General features: G+C 51.1%; 3 protein-coding genes across 3 annotated transcripts; 2 read left to right on the forward strand and 1 right to left on the reverse strand.

The window, feature by feature from the left end:
- Positions 1 to 112: 112 nt before the first annotated feature.
- N0V96_011879 (uncharacterized protein) lies at positions 113 to 1,373 on the forward strand (the record flags this gene model as incomplete). The annotated part of the gene is made up of 2 exons (XM_053192573.1): positions 113 to 188; positions 244 to 1,373. 2 exons carry the CDS (start codon positions 113 to 115, stop codon positions 1,371 to 1,373), a joined length of 1,206 nt encoding a protein of 401 aa, XP_053049930.1.
- A 1,720-nt stretch (positions 1,374 to 3,093) lies between these two features.
- On the reverse strand, positions 3,094 to 4,895 carry MUP1 (methionine permease; the record flags this gene model as incomplete). Its single annotated transcript, XM_053192572.2, has 3 exons — positions 3,094 to 3,554; positions 3,608 to 4,693; positions 4,784 to 4,895. 3 exons carry the CDS (start codon positions 4,893 to 4,895, stop codon positions 3,094 to 3,096), a joined length of 1,659 nt encoding a protein of 552 aa, XP_053049929.2.
- Positions 4,896 to 8,379: 3,484 nt separating this feature from the next.
- On the forward strand, positions 8,380 to 11,329 carry N0V96_011881 (uncharacterized protein; the record flags this gene model as incomplete). Its single annotated transcript, XM_053192571.2, has 2 exons — positions 8,380 to 10,015; positions 10,965 to 11,329. 2 exons carry the CDS (start codon positions 8,380 to 8,382, stop codon positions 11,327 to 11,329), a joined length of 2,001 nt encoding a protein of 666 aa, XP_053049928.2.
- Positions 11,330 to 13,225: the final 1,896 nt, after the last annotated feature.

The raw sequence follows: 13,225 nt of genomic DNA on the forward strand, positions 1-13,225 counted from the left end.
TCTGGTGCTCCAGTCAAGATGTCGGTTGAACTGCGCCCGATGCCGAACTCCGGCGCCGTCGCCTCGGCGCCGCAGACTGATGAGGAGGACGGAAACACCTTGATTCCACACAATGCCGCCGACTGACAAGGGCGCCGCGGCATGGAAGTTTTTGCTTTCCAGCTTTGTTATTGAGGCACTTCTATGGGGTATTTCTAAGCTTTCTCGAAGAGTCTCTCGGGACGGTGTTGCTAACCTTGCTAGGATTTCCCTTGACCTTTGGTGTCTTTCAGGAATACTATTCTTCTCAGCCACAATTCGAGGGCAACTCCAACATCGCTGTCATTGGCACGGTATCCACCAGTATATACTTCCTTGGAGCGCCGCTCGCCGCTCCGGTAGTAAAAAGATTCCACCGCTACCAGAAACACATGGTTGTCATCGGCTGGGCAATGTGTGTCGCGTCTCTCGTTGGCGCGTCCTTCGCCACCTCCATCGCGGGTCTTATCGCAACCCAGGGCGTCTTGTACGGCTTTGGATTTTTGATGCTCTACTTCCCAGTGTTGCGGATGTTGAACAAGTGGTTCGTCGCCCGGCGTGGACTCGCATACGGCGTTCTTTACGCCGGCGGCGGGTTCAGCGGTGTCAGGATGCCTTTCCTGCTGCAGGTACTGTTGTCTAAGTATGGCTATCAGACGACGCTCCGGGCTGTAGCTGTCGCTCAGTTCCTTGGGGTTGCGCCCATCTTACACATGATCAAGGGCCGACTGCCGCCATCCCCTCACGGTGCCATGCGCATGTTCGACATCAGCTTCCTGAGACAGCCTCTATTCTACTGCTTCGCACTCTCGAACTTGTTCCAGGGTTTCGCTTACTACATCCCGTCTTTGTATCTGCCTTCCTACGCCAGTGCCATTGGGCTATCCGGTACCATGGGAGCGCTTCTCCTCGCAGCCCACAACTTGGCGACCGTCTTCGGACAAATTGGATTCGGATGGCTTTCCGACCACACGAACAATGTCTTTATGCTAATATTCGTCTCTTCTTTTACGTCGGCAGTGGCGGCCTTTACTCTCTGGGGATTCGCCCACTCTCTCCCGCTGTTGGTCATCTTTGCACTGGTCTTTGGCATGTTTGCTGGAGGCTTCCTCATCAACTGGCCAAAGTTTGGGGCGATGCTTTCCGACGACCCGCAGCCCGTGTACAGCATGATGGCGTTTGGCAAGGGCATCGGAAACTTGGCCACTGGCCCGATTACTGCTGGATTATTGACCAAGCCGGTGAGCGGGGGGTATGGGATGGGCCGTTATGAGTCGCTCATTTTGTTCTTGGGTTCTTTCATGCTTTGCTCCTCATTGGGGGCATTCGCTTGGCCTTTGAAGAAGCGAGCTTGAAGAGTTGTCGATTCAGTACAATCAGTCGGTACATGAAGATAATCCGGTTGCCCATTTCTTAACCAGGGTGTTCGGTTTCTAAGAATCAGAGCCTTTAGGCCATCGTCCCATTTTACCATCAGCGCAAGAATTCACGAGAACGCCTGCCTTTCGGACACTTTCTCGCTATCAGCTGATGCATTGTCTTGGCCGTGGCTCCAGCAAAAGTCATTTATAGTGAAACACTGGGGAAATCTGACTAAGAAGCATGCCATCCGCCGAAACCGAGTTTAAAGTTGATGTCTGTCCCTAACTTGCCCAATCAATTTTGAGAAAGCTCATACGGGGGCCCTTGGCCAAGTCTAGGAACAATGGAAAACCCTCTTGGCCTCAAAAATAATGCATAATATTCAGCAGCCCTACGAAGGCTTTGCCGTCCCTTTCGGGCCCGCTTAGGAACTCGCTGTCGGGAGTTGATTGAATCTTTGTTTTGAAAACAACGTCAGACCGTCCCGGACTAGCATTGCTAACGTAGATCGCAATATTTGAAGACAACCTTGATTATCCAGAATTTGTAGATAAAGAGGTCGTCAATCCACCAAAGGCATACGCCCTCTTGACACAATCATAGGAATAACTTGAAACTCACAATTACAATTCAGCCCAGATATCATCCTATCCAACATCATTCTATCAGACACCGTTAATATCCCAACTTTGATAAACAACCTTTAAATCAGAAGATAATGCGTTCATTCGTCGCAAGCATCACACTGCTTTTCTTCCTCGCCGCAGGTTCGCTTGCTCAGAACAATGGAATCACACCTGTGACTTGCCAGCCAGAGACAGTCAACTGCGTAAGTCGGACTATCAAGGTTTCACGATTCACAAATTTATCTAATCTTCATGTTGCTTTCTCCAGGACTCAACGGCAGACTGTGAAGCAAAGGGCAAGCTTGGAGGATTTCCCTGCCCTGCTGGGTCCGGCCAAAACGACGCCGACTGTTGGATTGCCTCAAGTTCCGATCACAGCGTACAAATGACCGTGCAGGTACATCGTTCACTTCAATTCCTTTCCAGTGATGCTTCGTGTAAGATCTGCTGGCTGACATGTCTCACTTAGTGTTGGTGCTGCAAGGCGTCGAGCAAAAAGATGTTTCGTGCCTAAGAGCACTTAAGTAGCCGATCATTTTAAGAAAGTCTGTCTGTTTAAGCAGACAACATGGAGTTGAATTGATCAGTGCGTTGTTGGGAACATTTCATACAAGCTTGAACCTTTGCAGTTTACTTGCAGTTTATTGCGTCGAGGCTTTTTTTCCCGATGCAACCATGTCGTGCCATACGTGCTTAGCGCTGAATAATTTCTTGCTTTCTAGCCTTTCCTCCATGGAAGTAGCTGCCACACGAGACCCCATGAGCTAAGACTCAAGTCCAAGATGACTTGGAGGGCTGGGTTGAGAGGTGGGTATCCAGTTGGTTTCTGCAGCCTGCTCCAGGGATCCAGCTCATTCAAATCCAAATATTTCACATGAGTCAAACTATTCTTCTGGTGTAGTTGATGTTGGGCTCAAGGGAAGTTTAGGAAGATAATTGAACGGTTACGCCTACTAGGCTTACCAAGAGTGGGATATTAAAGTATTAGACTATGCTGCTAGGGTATATGACTCAAAATCAATGTGGAATGGCCGTATTTCATTCAGCCACGTTTCGGTCGCGCATCAGAATCGGGCTGTAGACGTGCTCACTTAGCGACCTCAGGCTCTGGAGACCCAACATGACGCTCTGAGGGAACAGATTCGCCATAAGGTCTGCGGAAGAACACATTCCTCTCCCAGCCATCAATCTCATCAACGACAGTCTCGCGAACTAACTCGTACTTGCCAATCTTAGGCAGGATCTTGGCCCAGACGACCCAGTAGAGACCACCAGCCACGATGATGGCGATACCGACAACGCAGTGGAGATAGTAGGGAAGGCTCTCGTAAACATTCTGGCCCTCTTCAGGGGGCACAAAGGGTGCGATGACGAGGTAGATGTTGCTGAGCATGAAGAAGATGACGACGGGTAGGCTGGCACTGATGGGAGGGTTCCAGTTCCATTCCTTGCGGTTGAGGTAGAGGTAAGCGAGACCGCCGGCGACGAACACATTGATGATAGCGAGAGGGTAGCTGATGAGGTTGAGGATGAAGTTATAAGCATCGCCTGTAGATTTATTAGTATGCATATATCATGACACATATCTCGAGTTTTCTTACCAGGAGGGGGAGCAAGCATGGTGATGACGCAAATCAGCCAGTGCTCGAAGAGACCGGCCAAGGGGGCGTTGAAAGGTCTGTTGCTGGCGAAGAAACGCGACCAGGGCAGAATACCCTCGCGGCCGAGCTCCTGGACCAGACGACCCTGGGAGAAAATGACACTGAGAACATTGCCAAAGGCGGACAGGGCGACGAAGACCGAGAGAGCACGTTCGGCAGTGCCGCCCATGACGTTACGGAAAAGGGATGCCGCCACAAGGCGACCACCCTCAAGTATCTCCTCTCTCGGGACAGCGGCGAAGTAGGCAACATTGACCAGCATGTAAAGGATGGAGATGGTGATGATACCGACAGGGGCGGCAATCTTGAGGGTACGGACGGGGTTCTTGGTCTCGCTGAGGGCATAGTTGGCGTTACTGTATCCAATGTAACTCCAGATGACGTTGTAGAGAGCAGTGACGACACCGTAGGGGCTGCCGGTGGTTCCCTCGAATGCGTTTTGGAAGTTCTTGGGCTTTTGGTCCTCGGGTAGCTTGACGTGGCCACCAAGAGCAATGAACCCGCAAAGGATGATGATGACGATGATGACCAGTTTGATGGTTCCGAGAAGGTTCTGCAGGCGCAGACCCCAGTTAAGGGCAAGACCGTGGATCAAGAAGGCGGTGGTGATGCAAGCCAGGCCAATGGCACGCTGGTTCCAGCGGTCGACCTCGACCTCGGCGGCGTGTAGGATGTACTCGCCAAAGACAACAGAGTTACCACTGGCCCAGCCGAGCAGAATGACGTATCCGGTGTAGAGGCCCGTTGTCAGGAACTTGGGCTTGCGGAAGACGTATTCGAGGTAGTTCTTCTCTCCTCCGTTCTTGGGGATTGCGGTTCCCCATTCAAGATAGACGGCGGTACCGGCGAGGGCGATGATCATGCCGGCAACCCAGATGAAGAGGGAAAGACCGACACTACCAGAAAGTGCAAAGATGGTGCCGGGTGTCGCAAAGATACCGGTGCCGACAACACGGTTGACGATGAGGAAGATGGCGGTGGTGACACCGATTTTTCGCTTGTTTTCGCGGGCGTGCTCGATGCGGCCTGGGATGATTGATTAGCATGATGACGATTGTGTGGCAGAGCTCGGCACACGCAGAGTGCTCCGCGCCCATCATCATGAAGGAAACTCACCAACTTCGCTATCGTAAGCTGCCGCGGCTGGGAGATCGCCATGCTTGCTGTGGTCACCATCAGCAGCAGTGGCCGACGACGAGGCGCCAAACTTGTTCAAAAGCTTGGACATGTTGACGATTTGACGATGGTGAACTGATCCTGTCGTCGTGGGTGTAAACGGTCAGAGACCAGGAAGAGACACCAGATGGAGACGGAAGACTGGAGAACGGAAGTCGATCCGAAAGAGCCACGAAACTAGAAGGCTGCCAGAAGACTTTATGTCTGTCGCAGAGCTGGCCCCGCCAAGGAGATCACGTCTTATTTACACCGAATTGGCGCCATGTGGCGAGAGGTTCGTCTGGGTGGAATCGGCTTGTCGTCTTGGGGGTGAGTAGTTGAGGTTGCGCCGCATTAGTAGGTATCCTTGCACATACGAACATGATGCCGAGCCAAAAACCAAAAAGCCCCAAAGGTCACTGTCCCGACGTGCAAGGGTCAGGAGGCTCTAAAGACTCAAGAGTCTAACCGTCAGTGGTGCGCCGAGAGTATCCGCATGCGAGATTTACCTGTGAGAGACCACGGATGATGGAGCTGCGAGCATCTGGAGCTTCTTGGAAGGCTTCTTGGAGTCTTCGAGACCCTCTTTGGACCCCCAACATGGCCCCCAAGACCCTAGCTCCTTTTCTCGAACTGTCAAGGGACAAGCACAAGGGTTTTCTATCCCGCAGTCCCAGTGGTCTGGTGCGAAAAGTTCTGTGTCATAGTTTCTGTTTGTGGTCCACTCGGCCGATGACGCGATCTGAGGACAAGATGTCGAAGGCTCGAAGTGGGAAAATTTTGGTGTTGGGACCCGGTTTTATCCCGGGGGGCGTCGGTTGAGCTTTGCGGGCGAACCTCTTCACGCTCACAACACTTCATGCGGCAGAGGAACATCATGACTTTCTTCTAATTCGGCGTGAATGAATGCTCCGTCATTGAAATTGTGGCAAGACTATCAGGTATGCCCCGAAAGTTACCATCCGAAGAGAATCACCTTATTCTGGGTGAAGTATGTACAAACCCAAACTCGCCTGTACAAGTCATGAACCTCGTCTCATCCATGATCTCGATAGTGATTGCTGCCTCATTCTCATGTCTATGTATCCTACCTCATGTCGCACTTTTCTCCGCTCAAATACATACAACTTTTTGTTAATTCAAGAGAGAAAGAATTTGTCGCCCCAATTGCCGTTTATCCTCAAAGTTGGTCGTGTCTGGCCGGGCAAAGCGATGATCCTTCGCGGGGGAGAAGCTGCGAATATCTTGACTTCACCTGCTCTGGCAAATTTCGAAAAGTCTTGGCATTTATTGACAATTGCGGCCAAAGGCAAGTGCTTCTCTCCGTGTACGTGCACATCTCGAGATTCACATAACGTTGGAACTTCTTCAACGCCTTGCTGTGCTCTTCCCTTAGATCAATTGGTTTAAACATTGAACACCACGAAACCAATCCTCACGACATGCTGTGAGAGCTCTCGTGACACCTCGCTGCGGAATGATCTGATCTTCTGGGAAAGAAACTGCCATGATCATTTCCAGCCCGTCCGTTGGACTCGATAGTAGCTGTGGGCTGCAGTCTAGTACGTGAGATCTGACGCCGATGGTGCAACCATGGCAAGGTTTGGGCACCCTTCCATCGGCTGTAACCGAGTTCCAGGCTGCATCTCAGACAAGGGATATGATCCTCATCCCGCGCAAAGTTTGCATGACACTCAGGGGGTAGACGCCCTTGCGGACTCGCTAGGCAGCGTCTTCTCATGGCGAGACTGGATCTTCAACGTTTCTCGGGAGCGACGGGGAACATCAACAAATCAGCAACTTGCTGATCTTCAGCTGAGAAGTTTTGCCTGACAAAAGGTCCCCAAAGGTGTCTTGTCACTCGGGGATAGAGACGAGACTGGTAAGCATATTGAACCGAAGTCTTGGTTCCTTCCTCATGCGAAAGCTGGGCGCAATGAAGCCATCCTAGCCACCATCGCGTGATAGTGCCAATGAGCCGCGGCCAAGCGAGGTCAGCGAGACCTAGGACCTTTGCCTCATTTGCCCGAGCATGAACGTCCTGATTACTCATTTGTCCAAGCAGTGGTCAGGCCCGTCTCACTAGAAATGATGTTCCAACATCAGCTTTGCAATGTTGCATCACTTTATTAATCATTCTGAATGACTGCGTCAGGATGGAAGGCATCAGTAGGAGAACGACCCGTATGTGACATGTAAAGCACACCTATCCTGGCCTAGGACTGGAGGATGTTATTGATAGATAGACCTAATCCATCTGGTCCTCATCTATACGAGTAAAGAGCAAGCGTCCATCGGCCGAGGGAGACTTATCAAGGAATAACGATGCAGGCTTTCAGCCCGGTCTTACAATACCTCATCGAGTGTTTGTCAGCGTCGGGGGAGGTGACATGAACCTTAATGCGAAGGAGAGACAATTTCTGCGCTTGTATTTTACAAGCATCCGGTCGTGGAAACAGGCATTTGTGAGTCGCCATGCATCTATTCTTGACTAACTCTTACTAGAAGGAGTATGATGAGATTCCGGGTATCCATTCAAGTGACTCGGATGTTGACAGGACATCTCATTCTTCTCGATGCTATCTCAATTCTGTCCGAAAGGGGAGAACATGGGCTGAGATAAGATGCCGTGCCCCGCATTACCTCGTTCCGGGGAAGCTTCCTGATAGCTCAACATATTAGCCGAAACATTCGCCCTACGATCTGTATGCCCGCAGAAGACATGCATCTCCCCGATAACCCCTCTGAGTTCCAGTCTTCTGGATAAAGTGCTGCATCTTCCCCCTGTTTAGTGCCAATGAAGCAGGATGTACCTCTTTTTGGGTTAAGGAAGCAGGCCGGCGCGTTGCTGCGGACCGGACCGCTCACGCTTTCAACCGCTGATCCTGCGGAGGTCTCATCCAAACGATCTACCACGCGACACTGGGAGAGCTTGCTTGGTGGATCAGGGGATATGTGTAAAGAACACTGTGTTCATGAAAATGTGTCACTCATGTTCGATTTCCTTCATTGTTCCACGCGTGCGTTGCGGGTAGCATAAACAAGGAGTCGTGAGGGCATTGGCGGTTGGGGGAACCATGAGGACTCCCTTCGTCTGCAACATCGCTGTGACCACCGTCTGTGTCCGATCGTACCAACTAAAGCTTGATCATGAACATTTTCTAGCAATTTTCATTTAGCCAGTCTCATAACTTTGCACACTGACAATGAGGAGGTGTACTAAGTATCCGTTCGTAGTTGTAGAGCCGATTGACCAGATGGGGACAATGACGCAGAGGAATGACTAGGGTCCTCCGATCATCGGAGCCTGACCAGCAAACGACTCCCTAAGGTGTGGACGGATACCGGATACGCATTGCGGCATGCGGAGAAGTCTCCGCGTCCGCATCACTTGGCGGCTGTTTGGCTCGACAGGCTGAGGGCAGAGGCGATGGATCGAAGGCGCCGCTGTGTCGTAACGCACGAAGTGAGTCTTCTACAGCGTGATCTTTGGCTTGCTCGATGGTCATTACCGCAGTCATCGACGCAGATGGCCTAGGATGCGGCCATACTCAACCATGGCCCAAGTCCCTCTACCTCTGGAAGGCGTCTCGGCTGGCGACTCTGACATTGAACGGTCTAACATAGCCGAGGTTACCAACATCGACCATGTCAAGGAGAAAACAAACCCGACTGCCCTCGGAGAGTCAACAACACCCATAACAGATACGACTGATATTGCACTCAACATCGAGGCCCTAGACCCAGCATTCCAGCTCTCGGAATGCTTGCAATCAAACGGTATCGAAGGCCTCCTCGAGGAGGACTACCCATCATCACTCGATACTAGATACCAATCACCATTCGCATGGTCATTGGGGAAGAAGATCACGGTACTCTTTGGGACCTACTTCGCCTCAACCCTAGCCGCCTACTCTGCCGGCGCATATGCCATGGCCGCTGCCCCCTTGATTGAGAAATGGCATCTCACGAACACGGAATTCAATCTCGGCATCACCTTATTCGTCTTGGGCTTCGGCTTCGCGCCCATGATACTAGCCCTGATCAGCGAGATCTATGGCCGCTACTGGGTCTTTGTCGGCTCAGGGGCCGTCTTCTTCCTGGGGACCTTGGGCTGCGCGGTGACACAGTCGTTCCCCGGTATGTTGGTCTCTCGTCTGATCACGGGCAATGGGGCTTCGGTCTTTGCGACTCTGACTGGGGGCGTTATCGGTGACGTATTCCATAAAGAGAATCGCAACACGTCCATGGCCCTCTACTCTTTAACAATCATGATTGGAACAGGGCTGGGTCCCATGATCAGCGGTATAATTGTCGACAACCTTCATTGGAGATGGATCTTTTACGTGCAGATGATCACTGTCGGTTCCACGACGTTAGCCATATTCTTCTTTTTTGCCGAGACGCGGAGTAATGTTGTACTTGAGCGGAAGTGCGTGGCCCTCAACAAGCATTTCGACAGCATTCACCTCCAGCGGGTCTCGTCGCCGATTGGGGACAAGAATGGACTGCGACAAGGCACCGAGAAGCTGAGCGAAGGCCAGTCGCAACCTATTCGTGTCCAGTTCCGCGCCCATTTTGAGGGCCCTGAGCTAGATATGAGTATCATATGGCGGAGCTTCTCCTTCCCCCTCAAACTCCTTTGTACTGAATCCGTCGTCTTTTGGTTCTCTGCCTGGGTCTCGTTTGCATGGGCTATCCTGTACATGCAGTTCAACAGTATTGGTCTGGCGTTCCGCTCCGTGTATGGCTTCAACGACAGCCAGGTAGGAGGCATTTACACTTCAGTCATTGTTGGATCGGTAATAGGAGCAGTGATTACAATCTTTCAGGAGCCGATCTTCAAGAAGTTCATGCCTCAGCGGATGGCAACGCCAGAAGGAAGACTCTACTCTGCCTGCGTCGAGTCACTCTTCCTACCGATCGGGCTGTTTTGGTTTGGTTGGAGCTCGTCCCCCGACGTTCCTTGGATCGCGCCCGCACTCGCTATCACCTCTGTGACTGTTGGCATCTTCACTATCTATCTCGCAGTCTTCAACTATCTGGCGGACATCTACCACCGATATGCCTCCTCGGCTCTGGCAGCACAGTCCATGTGCCGGAACCTGCTCGCTGGTGTGTTCCCTTTATTCACCAACGTCATGTTTCAGAAGCTTGGGTACGGTGTTGCGGGAAGTCTGCTTGGTGGCATTGGTTTACTTCTTTCGCTTGTCCCTTGGTTGCTATGTATCTATGGGGAGAAGATCAGGGGTCGCAGTCCTTTTGCCGGGCAACTCAAAGCAGGTTGAAATAAGTTGATGTAGGCTAGATGCCAGAGAGTCTTATGCGCAAGTAAAGCAATGATAATGACCCTTCTTAGAGTTAGAAACCGTTCCCAGTATAATCAACGAGCCATCGCCTTATGTTACACTTTTGATACTGATGGCTAAGATATGCCCGACCCCCAACCCCCGAATAATGATCATTCACATGAATGGATCTATCTCATGGCACCAGGCACTCTAACATGACTGCTCTGTATATGAATTTGGTCGGCTGATGAAATAGCACCTGTTGCATCTAGAAGAGTTGATGTTACATTGCTGCATTGGTGCTGAGTAACAGCCTCATAGGCAACATTTCTCGAAGGGAGTGTGAGTAAGCACCACACTCTACGGTTATTACTGGCCGGCTTAATTGCTCGAGACAGATATCCTAGTCGGGCCATGGCCATGAACTTATGGGTCTCAGAATTATTTTGGTTGCAGATGATATTAACTGCCTGCATGGATTGGCGAGAATATGGATATCTAGATCTGTGAAGGGCGGAACTCCGCTGCTGCCTTCTTAGGCTCTGCTGCGAATTACTTTTGACCAGTGATTCGTCTAGGCATTGCTAGTCGTATGTTCCCGCTCAAGTGCTAGTAGAAAAATGTATATAATTACTTCAGAACTACCTAAATAGCCTTACAAGTAGAAGACTGTGAGTGCCACGACTACTAGACAACAACATCAACTTGGCGGTCAGAGACTTACACAATCCTTTAACACCTAGTCGAGGACCAGACTCAGCATTCACAATGGCAAATCCATCAGAGTACTAAGCAAATCTTGATAAAGTTCGCATGCTAATTGCATCCACCTCAGGTCCAACTCACTCAAGCCATATCTGCCCTCGTCTTGGTCCTCGGAGCCCAAGCTGCCGCAACACCCGGCACGCTGCAGAAGCGCGATACTGTCATTATCGGTGTCTTCCACGATGGTGGTTGCGCTGGCAGTTTCACCAACAATTTTGACGTCTCGTCTGGCCGGTGCCAAGATTTCTCAGGAAATGTCTACGGTGCAGTTTTCGCAAACAGAGGCGGGAATGTCTGCAAGCTCAAGTTCTGGGCAAATGCCGGGTGCAGTGGAAAGGCAACGGTCAGCACGGTCAACCCGTATCAGGACCGTTCTTGCGTTCCTGTTGCCAACAAGGGTGGGCAGTTCTACTTGACTGATGGAGCGCGGTCGGTGTACATCACTTGCTGATTGTTTCGTGTTGTCCAATCTGTTGTCTGGTAAAGAATGTCTTGGGTATCTTTCGCTCGTAAAATATGAAATCAGTTGCCCGTCCCCCTCGTCCGTTTCCCGCGCATCCGAAGAAGCGTATTTTTCGTCTAAAGTTTTGCGAATTGATCGAAAACCTCTCGATGGATTCAATCCTTTCTTCCAAGTTCAATGCCCTGAGTGGTCGGTGCTAGAGAATGCTCCTGCGATTGCGGCATAGCCTTGACCTATATCAGCGCTGACGCTGTGATGAGAAGTTGATCCGCTTCCCACAGAGACGGCGCTATCCGATCCCGAAGGCTTCAGCGGCTCTCTGTTTAATTCTTGTGACGTCTTTTGTTGTTGGCTGGTAGAGTTGCTCTCAATCCCCTTTCGTTCATCTTCGTCGAGGTCTTTGAAGACTGGGTCATCAGCTGACAGGGCTCTCGGTCTCCCCGCCCAGCTTTGAGAAGGCGCCTGTCTTGGCTTGAATGGATTGCGCATGGTGTGTTTATTATGTGATGCAAGATGTCTTGGTTTGTTGTGAGATTTTGGGATTTATCGTCGATGAAGAATCTTTACGAGGGTGGTCAATTTGCGTATGATGGTTGGGTTTGTACGGATGATGAGATATTGATGAAATCAAGTACAAACCAGGGGCTAATGGCGCGCATAAGCTTAAGTAGAAAGCTGCGCGGCGGAGCTAAATACTCCCGGTTGCTGCGCCGCGCGCGTTGAGCTGTTATCGGGGAGGCCTACGGTGAGCATTTAGGCTGACATCGAAGGAGGGGCGGAGTTATTGTCCTCGTGCTTCCCAAGCCACGGTGATGCTTGTCTTACTAGCCAATCAGGACTGGTAACATTTGGTCGTGTAGGATGGTCCCCTGCCATGTCAGCCGAGCTGAGCCTAGCCTTGACGCTATCCCCCCCCAGATCAATCGCCCGGGTGGTCTGGTAGACTGGTAGCGATAGCGAAGGCCGGCGGAGCCCTTGTACTTAAATCGCGAACAGAGACAAGTTTCATTCTGGTGTAGGGCTGATTGGGGGAGTGAGTTCATTAGAAGATCGAGGCCCCAAGTTCTTGGAACGTAATCGGACTTTTCAAAGGTATGATCAAACTTATAACTTCATCGATAGGCCTCATCAACTGCCTACTACTTGCTTATATGCGCCGTATGGCATGTAGTCTGCATGGCGCAAACTCCACGAACTATGGTACCTAAGGACACGGGATAACCTTTGTACCATCAGAGGGGCAGTACCCAGCCCAGTACAATCGCGTCGCCTTCTCGCAATTGTCTGGATCAGTCGCGTCGCTAGCACCAGAGAATTAGGTTACAGTCAACACATGGAGGCGTTCAGAGGATCTGCATACCGGTCAACCTGGAGATAGCACCAGTTGAGGGTGTCCAGAGTCTGTGATGACTGGCCTTTGGTCACAAAGACGAGGGCGTTCACATCCTGAGCAGTGTAAGCGTTAGCGAGCTGGCGTCCGACGGATCGTATTGACTTCTCACCTCGGTTTGATAGCAGCAAGTGTTGTCCTGTCTTGTTTCCAATTTGACAGGGCTAGCCATGGCCATCAGGGGCGCGAAGAACAGGGCAATCTTAGAGAAGTGCATTGTAGGCAAGATGGGTCAGAATATGTACGAGAAAGCTTCCGAGAATCAGTCGTGCTATTTTACAGCGATCTTTGACGGCTTTAATACCTGAATCATTGTACGATCACTCGCGGAGAGCGCAGGGAAACCGACCATCCTCGGCGCCAAGATCCGGGAGGAGATAGTACACTAATCGGGCTTCGTGAATGTGTCTTTGCCGTTCATTCAAGGATATTTTAATGAAATGGCGAATCATGCCAGCCTGTTGCGGTTAAGGTTTGGGTGAGGCCCAGCGATG

This window comes from Colletotrichum fioriniae, assembly GCF_027942845.1.
Source record: "Colletotrichum fioriniae strain IMI 355084 chromosome Unknown scaffold_19, whole genome shotgun sequence".
NCBI lineage: Eukaryota > Fungi > Ascomycota > Sordariomycetes > Glomerellales > Glomerellaceae > Colletotrichum > Colletotrichum fioriniae.